General features: G+C 40.8%; 3 protein-coding genes across 4 annotated transcripts in view; 2 read left to right on the plus strand and 1 right to left on the minus strand.

Annotated features, from left to right (window-relative positions):
- Window positions 1-1525: 1525 nt before the first annotated feature.
- LOC109463339 (ADP-ribosylation factor-binding protein GGA3-like) lies at window positions 1526-11531 on the plus strand. 2 transcript variants are annotated; one of them, XM_019760112.1, is made up of 17 exons: window positions 1526-1636; window positions 2717-2801; window positions 3068-3143; window positions 3461-3559; window positions 3864-3987; window positions 4220-4317; window positions 4489-4707; window positions 5146-5227; window positions 5551-5601; window positions 5830-5949; window positions 6145-6336; window positions 6558-6724; window positions 7040-7410; window positions 7806-8011; window positions 8366-8535; window positions 8987-9097; window positions 9562-11531. In XM_019760112.1, the coding sequence occupies exons 1-17, from the start codon at window positions 1594-1596 to the stop codon at window positions 9652-9654; spliced, it is 2307 nt and encodes a 768-aa protein (XP_019615671.1). In that variant the 5' UTR covers window positions 1526-1593; the 3' UTR covers window positions 9655-11531. The 2 variants fall into 2 exon arrangements, with proteins under 2 accessions (XP_019615671.1, XP_019615672.1); XM_019760113.1 differs by lacking the exon at window positions 5551-5601.
- A 250-nt stretch (window positions 11532-11781) lies between these two features.
- On the minus strand, window positions 11782-13841 carry LOC109463306 (transmembrane protein 11, mitochondrial-like). Its single transcript, XM_019760058.1, has 2 exons — window positions 13726-13841; window positions 11782-12724 (listed from the first exon to the last, which is right to left on the minus strand). Exons 1-2 carry the CDS (start codon window positions 13740-13742, stop codon window positions 12160-12162), a joined length of 582 nt encoding a protein of 193 aa, XP_019615617.1. The 5' UTR covers window positions 13743-13841; the 3' UTR covers window positions 11782-12159.
- Window positions 13842-15425: 1584 nt separating this feature from the next.
- LOC109463305 (nectin-2-like) overlaps window positions 15426-17505 on the plus strand; it is a 14223-nt gene continuing 12143 nt past the window's right edge. Inside the window, exon 1 of the mRNA XM_019760054.1 lies at window positions 15426-15622. Coding sequence (XP_019615613.1) covers window positions 15550-15622 — 73 coding nt within the window. The 5' untranslated portion in view covers window positions 15426-15549. The remainder of the gene's footprint in view (window positions 15623-17505) is intronic.

Raw genomic sequence — 17505 nt, forward strand, 5'->3', positions numbered from 1 at the left:
AGCTTTGCTTTACGTCCTATCCAAGAGGATGTTCCTAACCGAAGCTACATTTGTAGGTACTCATTTTCATCTGAGTCGAGCTATATTTTGGGTACCCGAAACGAGGTTTTGCACGACGTGAGGTTACTCAACTTACGTCGGTTTGCACGCGTGCCGATACTCATTTCCGCGATTGTTTGCACGCGTGCCGATCCTTTGAACTGATTTGGCCGACAGGTCGCTCCGTGCACTTATGTAGTAAAAATGCCCGGCCTTCGGTCGCACATTATACGGTCGCGAAATGCGTGTCTACCCGGCTCTTAGTGAGGAAATACACGTGCGGGTAAATTGGAGACACCTCGAGGAAATACACGCAAGGGTAGTTAGTCAGGCTCGGTCCGGCATTACGGCGTTCTGCCCTTCACTTTTGCGCCCACAACATGCGTGTTTACTCGGTTTGTAGTGAGGAATTCCACGGGCGTGCAAGGTCAGCGCAGCGCGAGGACATACACGCGTGCGAACTCAGCACAGCGCGAGGATCGGCACGCGTGCAAACAGTCGCGGAAATGAGTATCGGCACGCGTGCAAACCGACGTAAGTTGAGTAACCTCACGTCGTGCAAAACCTCATATTCGGGTCCCAGTATATACCTGCTGAAGTTGAAGAGAGAAACGTTACCCAGCCATCACCCTATTATTATATAGGAGACGATTTTGTAATATTAACTCAAGAATATTATATATAACTTAAAGTCCTTGATAAACGTTACTAAACACTCTCGATCAAGGGCCGGGTCGGCTGATGAAAACGTTCACCGATATCGTCTCTGAAAAGATTTTGTACAACGGTGCTACGGTGCAAATCAACAGGCAACAGGTGTCAGACGATATCAAAAAGCGCCGCATCTGCAGACAGCAGATTATTACTCAGGAGCTTCACTCGAGTTTCAGAATCTCTATTTTCGGGTTTCTAAAAATTCTTTTTTTTTATAGAAATTATATCAGTTATATATTCAATAGATATAGCCCACAAACTCTTGATAGTGGCGTATAATTAATTTGCAGTTATGAATGCCATAAAAATCTTTTTGGGGGTAATGTTGAATTTTGGGGGAGATTTTAATTGCCTGCAGAACCTTGGCAGAACAGAGTAGCTTCCAATAGAATGGGTATGCGGCCACAAAAGGTGCTTATTTTCATCCTCAATTTTCTGCAAAGTTGAAGGCAATAATTAGCAAAAGGCCATGTCACTGACAGAAAACGTTTCCTTGCTTTGTATCGCAGGCTGGTTTTAACTATGTACCAAAAAAATAAAGAGACGCCTGACGTAGCAGGTTTTGGGGCATTTAATAATGATTTATTGAAATGCCACGAACATGAAATGATAAGAAATGACAGTCAATGTCAATATCATCAGAAGACAGATTTCTTCATTCAGATTATTTTTGCCGCCCTGAAATTGCATTGGACGCCTTTGAAGAGCTAAACTTCAGAAAAACGGGACGACTTCGATCACCGCGACATCTGTTGGGTAATCAGGACATGAAAAGCGCCGCTCCTGTCGCCCAGGTGGCACCGCCCCTTCAGGATCTCCCACAATGCATACCGATCCAAGATGGCGGCGTCCGACGATGGAGAAACTCTGGAGACTTGGCTCAGTAAGTTCTCCTTTTTCTTTCCACTCTGCAAACTCAACAACCACTAGGGGAGCATTCTAGAATCTTAAACAGGTCCGTAGGTCACTGGAAGCTCGCTGTGGGGTCTGCTTGCCCCCAGAAAGTAGAGAAATCTCGACTTGTTTGGAGTAGCGATCGCCTTTTGATGCGTTGAGACGATTATTAAAACGTGTTACTTCCGGAACTAAATCTGTTGAATATACAAACATGTAAACATGCTGTGTAGTTGCTTTCACCCGTATGACTTTGTAATAAAAGACAGTAGGATTGAAACTCTTTTTAAATGGGCCGAACTGTACATTATGGCTTTTATTGGCGCAAACGATTAAACTGGCAACATGCCAAAGAAGTCATGTTACTAAGTACATACATTTTCAAGGTTTCATGTGTGATGTTCGCTATTTTTGTTATATCAATAACTCGCTAACTAGTAACTCTACTTTTTGTATCTCTTAAAGATTGTTTTCTGCTGTCTGTACTTATATATTATGTATCTGCCACCCACATGTTTGGCCTTGCTTAGCCTTAAGGACACCCATGATGTCTGTCATGTGACTTAGCCTGGACCTGTACTAGTCAGTGTCAGACTGACCCTAAACAGGGATCCTTTTGTAAACTGTAAACAGATTACTACAGATTTGATGTATAACCAAATATAGAGAGAACATGGAATTGTATCTTCTCTGTTTTAAATATCATTCTGTTTAAAGGGGTTTAGCATAATGTGATAACTGTTAATACAGGGACATAATCTAAAATAATATCTGATATAGAATAATATCATATGCCAAAATGGCATAAGCTACTACATTGTTGAAAATGTACATGTGCAGTGTGCCATGATGTGCATTTTGGGTAATATGTCAAAGTTGCAGGCCCTTGGCCAGTGGCTGACATATTACCCACAATGCATCATACTACACATGCACACATTAAACCGTGAACTAGCTTATGATTGATATCTGTACCAAACTTGAAATAACATTTTCCAAGATTCTGACAGCCTGCCCTGTCGACGCATGGTGCCATCTAAAGTAACAGCTATACTGATTTGTTCTGCAGACAAAGCTACCAGTCCTGCCAACAGACAGGAGGATTGGGAGTACATCATGGGCTTCTGTGACCAGGTTAATAAGGAGCTAGAAGGGTATGTCATCTGATTTTAAAATATCCTACATACTTTACTAAAGGATTCACATCCGATGATCTTGTACATACTAGTACATATCAGTCACGTCATACATGTATATCTAGAGGAAAAGGAGTACAGTGAGAATTTGTTATCAACAGAGTAAATAAACATAGCTGATTTTTCTTTTCCTCTTTAACTTGACAATGTATTAGTAATGGTAGAGATGGATATAATTCTGCATGAATGGTTGAAGAGTAATCTGTCTCTCACCACACCTACAGGCCACAGATTGCTACCAGGCTGATTTCCCATAAAATCCAGTCACCTCAGGAGATGGAGGCCATGCAAGCTCTTACTGTTAGTAAACAGTCTTATTGCCTTATTGTAAGCTCTGTGGTGCAACAATTGTTCTCTCAAACCTTAAGCACACTGAAGTAACTGTTTGCCTACCAATTGTACAAAATGTACATTAGGAAATGACTAATTTGGTTATTCAGTTGCCCACATTGTTTTTCAGGATCAATTATTGCAAACATACTGCTCTTTATTTACGTCTATATTAGTCCATCCTTGCAGACTGCATGTACAGACGGTAGAATGTTACTGGCTTTCAGAATAAGAAGCATCTTCAGTAATGGAGATCTGAATAAACAGACAGAGACTTCTACTTGCAGGTACTAGAGGCTTGTGTAAAGAACTGTGGGCGTAGATTTCACCAAGAAATCGGCAAGTTTCGCTTTCTGAACGAGATGATCAAGCTGGTATCTCCTAAGGTAAGACTCTACAAAATGTATTTAACCTTTAGCGCACTGAAGTAGTTGTTTAACTACCAATTCACCATTGATTATGGGGTCAGTCAGCAGGGAGAAGGTTATGATATGCCAAAGGGAAATTACATGTATACTGGCTATACACTAAATGTATAAATCATATAAAAAGTAAACATATCTCCTACAAGACAAACATATCTCCTTTTTCAAGGTACAAAATAAGATTTTTCAAGGTACAAGATGACTTTATTGGCCATTGCAGTGTTGTACACTGAATTAAAACCTGCTCTGATGTCATTGTTTACAGTATCTTGGCTCAAAGACTAAACCCAAGGTGAAGACACGTGTCATTGAGCTGCTGTACAGCTGGAGTAAAGGCCTTCCTCATGAAACAAAGGTTCAAGATGCTTATCAGATGCTTAAGAAACAAGGTAATCATCTTTTTCCTAAACTTTGATTAGAGTCTGTACTGTTAAATGTGTTATCTCTGTTTTTTTTTTGTTTATAAATGTGTAAGAGTTTTCTTTCATTTGTTTCTTATTTCATTTATTACATGCCCATGTTTGCATCCAAAATTGTGTTGTAGTCTTATACAAAATACTATGAATTTCTATTAAATGTCCTTCTAATGATTACTCAGTCACACATATTTGTTTCTCACAGGTATTGTGACAGAAGACCCTAAAGTTGAAGATGTGTACGAGCCACCCCCTCCCCCTCGTCCAAGAAATACACTGTTTGAAGATGAAGATAAAGCAAAGGTACATGTAGTTCTGCCCTCATCTATACGTTTTAAAAACATCCTAACTTCATCTTAGACCTTAGGCCAAACCTTAGGCCTCGAAAAATTTTGTGTGCACCTAATTTTTTAGGTTTGGTGCACCAGTGTAGCTATTACCAAAAATGAATTTTGAGCCCTGATTTTGTTTCAGCTGTTGGACAGGCTGTTGAAGAGTAAACACCCGGAGGACCTGCAGGCGGCCAACAGGCTGATTAAGAACATGGTGAAGGAAGACTCGGACAGGATGGAGAGGGTGTCGCGCCGCATGAACCAGCTGGAGGAGGTCAACAACAACGTCAGGCTGCTGAACGAGATGCTGGCTCACTACAAACCTAATGAGGCGTCCGACTCCGAGAAGGAAGTCATGAAGGTGAGCCCTAGGAAAACATGTTGTGTTTCCTGTTTCAGCCCTGAAAAAAACAGGGTCAGTATTAGGTAGGGGTTATCTTTTTTTCTCCTCCTTTTTTTAATGACTTTGGCAGTCTCTACTCTAGTGATACAACTGGTACAATGGAGTTTTTTTTTTATTTAACAAAGTAAAATTTGCATATTTTCAATGTCAATGTTGGAACACTGATTGTACAATGTTTCATCACTCAGGTGTCAGATAATGGAGTTAGAAAAGGTCAATCAGCTCGAAAAATGTATGTCCCTTGCAGGGGTCCACTAAAAAGCGACAGGGGCTAGGGTCGGCAGTTTTTTCTAGCTTGGAATTTATAATGATGAAAATACTTATCATAAGTATATCTTGTTGATGGATATTATATTAGCTATTTTCTAACATGTACACTGTATTCGTATGTAACAGGAACTTTACGCCCAGTGTGAAAAGATGCGACCAAATTTATTCAGACTCGCAAGTGACACTCCCGAGGGTGATGATGGTATTGGTAAGTAAACATTTTCTTTATATCTCCATATTGTACACCTGATGCCAGTAACTTGTAAGGTTTTTAACACTTGTACAATACTTAGTGTCCAAAACAGTTTCCTATGTTTTGAGTTAGGTGATTTTTTAAAATGTATGAGTTCAAATATTTACCTCTTAATCCCTCGCCTCTCTCATATGCTAACTATTCACATAAAAGATGATGATCTATTTTTAACATCTTGATGTTTTTTTAGGCTTTTCTTTTTTTAATGTTTTTTTTGCATGTGCCGTCTAGTTTTTCTAGGTTGGCTCTGTGTACATATGATTTCTCCGTTTGTCTAGATGCAAAGGCACAGTCGGAGGGCTCAGCATCATCATCATCAAGTGCACTAGGTTCTGTCTAATGCTTGTTCCCATTTGAGGAAAATTAGTCTAGTGGGGAGGGGGGTACATGCACAAATCAGTTTTTTCTTGCTTTTAATGTAAAGTAGAGTAGCACTTTCTTGACAAGCTTATGCAAACATAACATATAACTTTTTTTTTCTATTCATGAACATTTTCTGCAGTGTCCTTTTGTTCTTAGCCAACCGTATAATTATGTTGCACTTGTGTCTGTTACAGCTGATATCTTGAGAGCAAATGATGACCTGATGAGGGTGATGCAGTCCTACCAACGTCTGGTAGAGGGCGTTAGAAATGGCACGGCAGAAGACACAGCTGGTGGGGAAGGAAAACAAACAGGTTCGAAGAACTTCAACTAAGAAAATCATTTTTGTTGTTCTTATCATACAATCTACGCTTAACATTTATTTATACATTTTGGACTTGAAAACTGATTACCAGTTTCACTCTAAAAGTATTCCTGTCTAGATTTTCTTGCAAAAAAGTTGAGTTCATGACAGTCAATTTTCTCTATCACTGAAATGTCTCCCACAGAACAGCAATCTGGATTGGCGGACTTGCTCATGTTGGATGCAGGGGGACCAAGGTCTCCAACCGCCACTACTACCACGTCTGCCATTCCCCCTGTCCTACCCGCCCCTCCCACAGTAAGTGGAACAGCCCCTGTAGCAGCACCACAGCCCCCAACAACAGCAGACCTTCTCAGCAGTGAACTTCAAGGTCTAGGCAAGTAGTATTAATAATATCGGATTCTTTGAAAAAAAATGGTGTTGTTAGATTTGGAAAGACACTAGGGATGATTTTAAACTTTTGCAGTCAAATCTTGACACATTGTAGAAATGAAGATGCCATCACACAATGTATAATGAGGAAGCTTAGCATGTTGCGCCAGTTGCACAAGATTATTGAAAAACTAATCTGTTGTGTTTTACTTTTTCCTCCTGAAGGACTTGGTGAAGCTGCACCTGCCTCAGCTCAAACAGGTGTACTAGGACAGCCTACAGGTGCACCTGGTCAGCCTCTTGTAGGTGGGATTCCTTTCATGCCTGCACCAGGTGTAGGCATGCAGCCTCACCCTGTAGCACCTGCATCCAACTACTCTGCATTTGGACAGGTATGGCAACTGTTTATCTTCTTTAACCTTTAGCACACCAAAGTACCTGTATGGCTACCACTTCTCTTGGTTATTGGGTTAAGGCAACAACTTAAAGGTTACAAGTGTGTGAAGTTTTGGAATAAATGTACATATTTACATGTATTTAAATGGTGAATAAAGGATAGTGCCTCTTCATAGCATGTTATGTCCTTTGTAAAGGCCATTGTTGCTAAGTAAAATTCACCCAGTTGCTTGAGTAGCTTGTGTATCTCATTAGCTGAATGTTTAACCTGAATCAGTGTGTTAAGTAAAGTAAAATGTTCTTTCCCCAAGGCTCCCCCAGCCAATGTTCCCATGTCCATGCCTGGGGCTCCACCTACAACAATGATGGCACCAATGGGCTCCCAGCCTCCCTTCACAGCTGCATCAAGCGGCGTTTTCCAACAGAACACTATGGCTATGCCCATGGCAACAGCCACGCCCACTGCCATGATGAACACAGTTCCCACTCCCGGACTGGTCCAGCCCCAGAGTTCCACAGGACTGCTGGGAGATCTGGGTGTGCAAGGGCAGACACAAGGTCAGGGTCAAGGTCAGGAGAAACCAGCTGTTGTGGAGGGGGCCTTCTCAGACTTGGACGTCCTGGGAAAGAGCTTGCAAGAGCGAGGCCTGAAGCCTTCTGTGCAAGCATCACAGCCTGTTAGGTAGGACCTATAGTCATGGATGTCTCATCTCATCATATATCCCTTATCAGTCTAATTATTCTGACTCTTAAGGCACCACAGACAATATGACAACTAGTTACCTCCACCATTCTCAGTTTCCTGTTCCTTGTAACATTTCATTTGTGTCATATTGGTCCATTCTCTGACATCATACTCTCATCTTTTGTGTTGCCTACATCTCTATCTTCCTACCTTGCATGATACATTTGTAGTTTTGTCTAGTCCCAATGACTGTGACACATGGTTATGGATGTGAAAATAAGAAGTTTCTCTTCAATTTCTTAAAAATTCTTTCCATATTGACTCACTTCTGGAGGATTTTTCAGATACATTTTTGTCTACATCTTTCTGTTATCTTCCTTCTTTTGTTGCAGTGAGCCGCCCAAGCAGAGTTTGAACCAGCTCCTTGCCCAGAAGCAGCAGCCGGGTTCCCCAGCCCCAGGGGGTGAGGCAGCCCCCCCTGTCCCCACCCCTCAGGTGGCAGGTCCTGGTGCCCCCTCTCCCCAGCCTGCATCCCCTGCCACTGCAGAAGTCCTGTCACTGCAGGACGTGTTTGTTCCCATAGAGTCAGTCCAGCCTGGTACGGTTTGTAGTTTCCTTTACAGGATTTACATGTACTTTTAACATGCAGTTTGAAAGAAAGCTGCCTGAGGGATTGCAAAAATTTAGGTAGTACATGTGATGTCATAACTCTAATATGATAAAAATCTGTTGTTATCCTCCTTACCCACAAGGAAATCAACACCAGTGAAAATATAGATAAACTCCTTGCCAAGTTCCTGTGTCTTAGATAATGCCAGATAACCTTCTTGAGACATATAGGCTCAATTTCCTTCTCATGTACAAGAAATGGACATGTTTGTACATCACTTCTCCTTACCAAAGAATGTTGGTCACTTTTCTACAGCTTTACCCTTGTTTTTTACTGTTCTAGGAAGTGTAGGCCCTCTGACGATCTGTCAGAAGGACAACATGCAGATTGTGTTACATTTTGCCCGTGACACCGCCCCTGGTCGGCCTGATGTGCATGTCATGGTGGTCTCCATCACAAGTAATGCTACTGAACGGATCCAGAGTATAGTCTTTCAAGCCGCTGTGCCAAAGGTACCCAGGCCTTCTATGATTTATTTCTTACATGTCAATGCATGTACAGTAGGTGTTTCAGCTGTAACATGTGCTGTTTGTACAGTTGATGTGTGTAGGTGCTTCAGCTGAAATGTGTGCTGTTTGTACAGGTGATGTGTGTAGGTATTTCAGCTGTAACATGCTGTTTTTACAGGTGATGTGTGTAGGTATTTCAGCTGTAACATGTGCTGTTTGTACAGGTGGTGCATGCAGGTGTTTCAGCTGTAACATGTGCTGTTTGTACAGGTGATGCATGTAGGTGTTTCAGCTGTAACATGTGGTGTTTGTACAGGTGATGCGTGCAGGTGTTTCAGCTGTAACATGAGGTGTTTGTACAGGTGATGTGTGTAGGTGTTTCAGCTGTAACATGTGGTGTTTGTACAGGTGATGCGTGTAGGTGTTTCAGCTGTAACATGTGCTGTTTGTTCAGGTGATGCGTGTGAAACTGCAGCCTCCGTCAGCCACGGACCTCCCCGGCTACAACCCCATCTTGCCGCAGGCTGCCATTACACAAGTCATGCTGCTGGCCAACCCAAATAAGGTCAGGATTTAACATTGCAAAACATTCCTAACACTAAAGGTAGTAACAGGCTGAGGGATACTAGTAATCAGTTGTATACTTGGTGTAGTAATTTGAGTGTTAGCAAATGTTGCATAATGATTGTTTCTGAATTCTTCTGAAGTTTCCAAGAAATACAATAACATGTAGTAGTGCGAGCTTCATTCTTACACACCTTACCAAAGAGGAATTCGATGCCAGGTGCCAAAAATGATGCTATTCCTTCATCAACAGACTTACCAACACCAATGAAAGTGTAATTATATATTATGTCTCCTGAAGTCAGATTACCAATTCAAAAACTTTTTTAATCATGTTTGTGCAGTTGTTTTCTAGGGGTGACATAAACCTGAAATAAAGAAATTCAATTCAGTTTGGTGTTTCAGTACATACATAATGTATATCAGTCTGATGATGTTCACCTGTGATAATTTCTTCTCTCCCAGGTGCCGGTCCGGTTAAAGTACAAACTTAGCTACATGTGCAATGAACAGCAGAGGACGGCAGTGGGAGAGGTGTCCAACTTTCCCAACTTGTGACGGCAAGCTCCGTAGTTCCAGGAGAGTTAGTTAGCTGTTACTGTCCAAACTCATGTCTGGATGAGGATTATGTACATTTTCAAGCCTTAACTCTAGAGAAATGTGGCATTTTTTCAAGTGACATGGTATCATCATGGTACTGTAGTCATCATTCCACTTTACCTGATGCACTCAACATGCAATACTGTATGTACCTATAGTGTGATGCACTGAAAATCATACATCCCCAAATGGTTGGTCATGGTCTAGGGGGGGTCAGTGCAGTCAACCATTGCCTCAACATGCATTTTTCATGGTATCCCAGTTCAGTTTTCTCAAGCATTGATAGTGCTATAGCAGAAAGAGAATGAAAATGAATGCAAGCTTGATAGCAAAACTGTTACCAAGTATTCAAAATTCCACTTAGCTTCACATTTATTTGCACTTAATTGTCAATAAATAAGACTCAAATTGCAAAATCCAGAGATAATTCTGAAAAGCTGGCGGGTTACTCTGATGGGCGGTCATACTGGCTTTACAGATACAGATAATGAAGTTCTTTTGAAGTAACCTGTTTTAGTGAGATGGTCGTAATTGGCTTGGGCCACTTTGCAGTTCTGGAACAGGCCATATTGCCATTGGATACAGATTTACAAAATGTACATTGTACATTTGTACCTAAACTTCTTTGAATTCGTGAAGCAAAAGTAAATGGCACCACACTGAAGTGATTATCCATTTCTGTGATAGGTTTGTAGGTGTATCACTGGTGGTATGTTAGATTTAATTGAATTAATCTAGATATACCAGTAATTGGTTAGATCTTTGAATATTAAGTAAACTCTGTCTTATATGTATTAGAAGATAAATAATAGCTGACAATGGCACGGAAATTTATTTCATGCAATAAATACTGTATATTAAAGAAGAGAGAGCCTTAAAAGGATTTGGTTGATTCATAAAAAATGATGGTGATGAAGTACATTTAATCTGCCAAATAGAATTGAGTTGTGTCAGTTTATGTATGTTGTACTTATTTTCATTATATGGTATGTAATAGAACTGAAAAAAATGTATACTTTTTTTTACTTTTTGCATTATGAAAATAGTGCATGCCCACACCATGCAACAGGAGAAAGGAATGGGTTATTGGTGTCAGTAACGTTGTTAAGTAAATAACTAATATCAGACATCAACTGTTACTGACTGTCTCTGAAACCAGCATCATGGGCCTTTTGCAATCATCAATGAATGTACAATAATCTACACCTTCAGGAATGGATTGTTCCAGTAAAAGTGTGTGAAATATCTCATGTGGAGCATTCCATTCTCCAAAAAAGGGGACCGAAATGGACTGGGCAGTAGTGCTTTTCATTGTGCAGACCATTTTAGCCTTCATGCATATTACTAGTAATCATGGACTGAAAAGTTGACTGCAATGATGTGTGTAGACAGCTTTTTTGTTGATCAGAAGAGGACATTGATTTTGCTATGACTACACAAATAAATATGTATACAGTATAAAAAGGAATTACAGTAGTATAATTTTTCTCAATTTTGTCTACTCTGTTATGTTCATAAATCAGAACATTGTGTTTATAAATGAGAAATAGTGATCACAGTTGTGACATAAGTACCTTGGGGCTATAAACATAATGTGAGAGGCCTATTGAATTGGTAAATATTTGTTTTTAATAGTTCAAAGAGGGGGGGGGGAGTAAAAATGTGTTTTGATAGGAGAAATGCTTTTGTTATGAATATGACCAAAAATATGGCAAACCTTACAGAATACTGTACATTGACAGTTTAAAAATTATCCATCCCGATTCTACCTGAAATTTCCTGGTAATACATGGTAATAAGTAAGGATACTCAAAAATGGCAACAATCTATGACAATACTAAGAACAAATGATTTCTCTGCCATTTTGGAACTTTATATTATATATAGATTGAATATCATTGAGCATCTGTGTTGTCATTTGTTTGTCACTGCAATCAAAATTTCATATTGAAGTCTTCCTCTCCTAATCCTAGGATCCTATCAACTGATATTCTGGGAGTTGTTTAGAGTCTTAAACTATTAAAAGACAATGGTAAATTCATCAGTACAAACAGTAAAACTGAAGAAAAACTATCAGCCAGCATATGAGAGATTCAAACAATTTATTTTCTGAAAGGGCAAATAGCTATTTATTTTACAGAGTATTTGATTATGGAATTGTGATGAAACCTGGACCATTCTTGTATCCGGTTGATGATTACAAACAGCAGTCACCAACTGTAAATTACTCTTCAACATGCACGGAAAACCTTCCTGTCCACCAAACCTTTCACAAATGTCTGTATTGTTTGCTATGGTGATGAAACTCTTCCCAATGGAAGGCCTAGTATTTTTTTCAAGTTTTTGCAGGTACACACACCACATGTTCAAAGTTACAGAAGCATGTGGACCTCTGGTATATCTAGATGTTATGCCTCAGAGTCCCATGCACCTTGCTTGGAGGTGAGATATGAAAGACTGACATCATTGGAAGTACCAGCGATAGATGCGTAGCCCACAACAAAGTGCAGCCACCGTGGTGCAGACACTGTGTAATCTCCGCCTGGCTGTGTTATCCTTACGCACGAGCACTACCGGTGATGCAGACGTGAGCGAGTGTAGCGGAAGGCCGGCGAGATTCCTGGCGTCGTACTCTACCTGGTACTTACAGCAGGGGTCGGACTGCCAGGAGACCTCGTACAGAGCAGCACAGGCGAAACTCACCAGCCCGGAGCACAGACTGAAGACATCGTACGTCGTGCCAAGCAGTCGGGGCACGCTCGGTAACCCCAGGTGTCCAAACACGTAGTCCGAGGGAATGGCTGTGGTGATGGCACACGAAAGTCCCGCAAGGACGGCCGTCTTGTGCAGACAGTTTCCGATCATAATCCAACGCGCAGTCTCGTCCCCGAGTCTGGACGGCTCGACCACGATATACGGCACACCCGACTCCAGCGCACGCTCGAGTTCGTACTCAAATTGTTCCTCCGCGTTTTCTCCATCGTAGATTTCATGGATGATAGCACACTCTGGGAATGTGGAGACTTTGCTGTGAAAGAAACATCACAGAGTCAATCCTCATCAATCTGTGAGGAGTTTTCTTCTAAGTAAAATATTATAATTTTGTCTCAAACAAAGAGGCCAACCTTTTGACGATCTATGCAATTTCAAAACTTTATTGAGTGATAAGTATGGCACACTATGCTAGTTTTCCAGAAGCATTGGAGCATTTTATCCCAGGTTACTCAGTACTGGAAACATTTTTTTCTGTTGCTCTTTTTGTACAAAATTTTCTTTGATACTTAATAATTTTGACCCCGTTCAATCCTTGAGTAGTAACAAATCTTAAAATGCTACAAACTAGTACAAACTGATCTCCTCGGGTGTGTCTGTCTCACTATGGTTAGAAGCTGGCCCAATGCCTCCCTGTCAGATACAGTTTGAAATACAATGTTCAACAACTGGAACAGACACATTAGGGCATGCACTGACGCCTGCTGTTCTGATTACAAAAGGCTAACGACCTTATAGTTTGCAGCAGGAGGGTAGTAACTACTGATAGAATGTACAGAATTCCCTAAAATCCGGGTGACTTTATGATGTGTTTATCACAAAGTCATATATGGATATCGAATTATGCTCTTTTCAAACTGGCTATAACACAAGACTTATGACCTAAAATATTTGCCACTGAAGGAGGGAGGCACTAACGAAATTATCCACCGAAGCTGAAGGGGACACAAGCGCCTCTGTCTTGAATTCCATCACGTCTTATATAAAGATGTATACAGCGAAAAATGTAGGTCACAAGACGACAAATTTTAAACAAGGTCACCAGATGACCTGTGGTAACCCCAAGGCGGCCAGATGCCGGTAAAAATGTCGCCAAAAATGGCATCCTGCGAGGAGTTTAGGCATTCAAACAACCGCAAAAGCAGCTCAAAATGTTCTTAGCTTTTTATGTGGCTGTACTTGGGGTTATAAAACACAAAACACGAGCTGTCTGAGGAGAACAATCAGGAAAATTTGAGGGAAAACCAAGAAACTCACCTTCCCCCTTCCGCCATTTTGATGATGATGATGGACCCCCAGCGGCAAAGGAACTTCACTTGGTGGGCGGCAATCTCCAAGCAGATGTTGGGAGGAAAGATCGCAACTTAATCGGACGGCCCCTTTTTTCCAGACAAAGGATTGCGTATCAGGAAAACGGAACACTTAGCGATCTTCCCCACAACATCTGCTTGGAGATCAGGTAGGAGTGTCGACGTGATGACTTGCCCGTACAGCTAGTTAATTAGTTACCAAGAATTAAGGCATTCTCCCTAGGCACAGGCTAGCGTATTTGCCAAGAAGGATATGATTTTAACATGTGTACTTGTTGCATGGTCAGCTGTTTTTTTTTTGGGGGGGGGGGACACGAATCCATGCATCATCAATGACTTCTTACGATTGTGGCATGTAGTATAATTTGCCAACTTCCATTCAAGTTGCAGGTCTTTAAACTAGTACAGTGTAACGTTATCAGAATTATAACGTTACCCTGCTAACAAATCGCGTTATAGTCAACATTTCTGCTTTTCATTCACATGGCATGTATGACTTCTAGGTGGAGAGCAGAATATATCGAGTTAAATTAAGGCAAATAATGTCACAAAAATGCTATTTTTGCCGCCGACTACCAGCCTCCTCACCTTGCGGGAGCGGCGTTCGCTTCAAGGGGCGGCTAGAGCGGCGGCTTTTCGGGGACAGCCGCGCTCGGTGAGCTGTGTATCCGCCGGGAGACGGCTAGTAGCTGTCTCGCCTGCGCTAGAGGCTAGTACAATATATCAATACCCAATGATGCAATAAGCATTGCTTCGTACTTCAATTTTTCATGGGCCAAGCTTTATTAAACGTTATATACACATGCGATCGCATTCGATATTCGCAGAGTGGATTTAGTACATTAAGTATGTATTTTTCGGGCATAGTTTCTATAGGACAATCCAAGTAAAATCTTCAACAGTGCACTGCGGACTCTGACGTCACTAAGCGTTAGCTCATCTAGCGGAAAAGGTGCAGTCTGGCTCTATTGTTTTATTGCATTTCATTCCTTGTGTGGTTTGAGATCATATCCGGATGCGATCATATCGGAAAGAAGTATGATTTGTCAAAAAGTAGGAGCGGAAGGCTACTTTAGTTTTGACAAAAAATTGAAGTTATTATTGCATGCAATGCAATACAATTTCTTTTGTAAGGAAGACTAAGGACTAAACTACCACTCATCTAATATTAGCAAAACGTAACAGCAAAGAGAGAAAACAATCCATAGTACAAGGCGTTACGTTAGTTAAGGTGGACTTCTGAACGTCCCTGGCCCGGCCCGTGATGGCGATCTATGTTGTCTCCTGCGTTTTTGGTTGCTTCGTGTCCTTCAGACAACGACTTTTTTTGCGTAACTTCTTAATACTGTCTTCTTCTTTTTTTTTCTTGTAAAAAAGACTCGCAATATCCTCGACGGCCACCTGTTATTTTTAGCAAGGAAACACGGAACAATTTGATTTCTTCCCATATAACGTTTATAGTATACTAGTCTAATATATGGTATTTACGCATTTTAACTTTTAAAATGGTGGGCATCTGTCCTGAATGTAATGTGTTTCCGAATCTTTATAATATTTCTGTCTTTTATTTCGCGGCATAACTATGATTACACAAAAACTGACGTCAAGTACACCCCCATACCGGAAGTGGTACTGCCGTATCCGGTTCGAGTCTGAGAGCCGAGGCGTGTAGGCGTGGTTAGCGGCACGTATGTTTGTCTTTCACCGCTGAACATACCAGTCTGATCTTCTGGGCCGAACAAACGTGCAGGGGGCTCCCCACTGATCCACCATGGAAAAAACTACTGCCCAACGCGTCCACTGGATTTGCCTGTGCCTTGTTTTTGCTACAGCACTACACGAAGGTAAGTCGCAGTAGCGCCCCCCTCCCACGCACAGTTGTTATTTTTGACTTCCATCTTGTTCCTTCTTCGTATGTTCGTGCCTTGCGAAAATGTAACTTGCGCACGTAAGAAAATGAATTTACATCAACCTTGTGATAGAGGAGTGTACTAGTATATGACACTGTCCAAATCGTGTGTTTGTGTCTGGTAGATTTAGAATCACGTAGTAAGTTTTGTCAAATTTAAAAGAGGAATGCTATCAATCTTAATTTGGCTGGGTTAGGTTAGGGTAGGGTTGCTATAGTCGCATTGTGTGTTTTTCAACCTACTCATTCAAATACAGGCACCACCTGTCGCTAACAGGCTCCAAGCAGATGTTATAAGGTGCACTGCCAATCTCTGTACATGTCTCCTTCTCCAGCTGTGTAAACAAACCAATATGTAGTAGAAAACCGAGGAAAAATACACCCCACATCTGCTTGGAGATGACAACAACAATACTTCCTTTATGATTCAGCCCAAATGTCAAGTGCTGTACACCTACTCATTAATCAGCATGTTATGTTGACCAATGGCAGCCGTCCGGTCCCCTTTTATAGTAATTGAATTACTTTATTGAAACTTTATTGCATGTTCATTCCCCGGAGGGATAAATGCATGGATGTACAATGTACTAGAGAGTACTAAAACAATAGTAATATAAAAGGCTAACATTAGGTCTAAGGTATACAATGCTAAAAATAAGATAAAAAGAAATATAAATATAAGTGGTATTGATCTAAGTTCTAATGGTTTCTTCTCTCTTTTTGAAACATTTTGAAATATACTTACATACTTCATTGATGACGTCTATATTTGTACATGATATAATATATTTAAAGGTGTCTTCCTTTGATAATGTTTTACATTTTTTGTCGAGCTTAATTGAACTGAACAGTGATTTACGTTCGTTATCATATAATTTACAGTCAAGCATAAAATGCGATTCATCTTCAATACAAGAATTGTTACAGAATGTACACAGTCTATCTTGTAACGGTGTACGGCTATGCCTGCCAGATTCTATGTGTAGAGGGTGGTCGCTAATACGGAGTTTACACATGGCTCTGCGGTTTTCAAAATTTGGGATGTCTAAATATGGTTCTCTGTCGTATAGTACTTTGAATGTTTTGTATGTTCTCAGTTTGTTGCCTTGATTTTTCTTTTGTCCTTGTGCTTGTAGTGCTGAGTTGAATTTCTGGATGAATATATCTTTTAATCTTTGTCTTAGTTCATGCAGATGGAATGGTTTGTTAATATAGTCATGTGTATATAGGCAGGCATAGCCGGACTCCTCTAAAATTGTCTTCATGTTCAACAACCAACAGGGTACTTTACTTCTAACAAGGTCTTTTTGTACTATATAAGCTTCATACTGAAGACTTTCAACGGGAACATTTCTAACTAATCTATAATAATAACTGTACATTCTACAATACGCTTCAATCCATAGGGGGAAGCGGCCAAGTTCAGCTCTACTGGCATAGTTACTAGCGTTTCTTCTTAATCCTAGAATTTGTTTACAGAATTTTAAGTGTGTTTGTTCAAGCGGCGAGTTATCATTTAATCTGCTGTTGCACCACACGTCCGCCCCGTACAGTAATATAGGGACAACACACTGATCAAAAAGCTTACAGTAAACTGATATAGGCGCCCTAGTGTCTCCTAGAGTACATTTAATACTGAACAACGCCCGTAAGGCCTTCTTTTGTAGTAATTTCATCGCTGTGTTAAAGTTACATCCAGCTGTAAAGACTACACCTAAGTAAGAATAAACCTATGCGAGATGTGAACACCCATGCGTTCTGACCTAATGCTGTACGCGTACGGGATGATTCTGGGTCAATTTGCTAACTTCATCTAGC

The sequence above is a fragment of the Branchiostoma belcheri genome, unplaced genomic scaffold (genome assembly GCF_001625305.1).
Source record: "Branchiostoma belcheri isolate BF01 breed outbred unplaced genomic scaffold, Haploidv18h27 scaffold124, whole genome shotgun sequence".
NCBI lineage: Eukaryota > Metazoa > Chordata > Leptocardii > Amphioxiformes > Branchiostomatidae > Branchiostoma > Branchiostoma belcheri.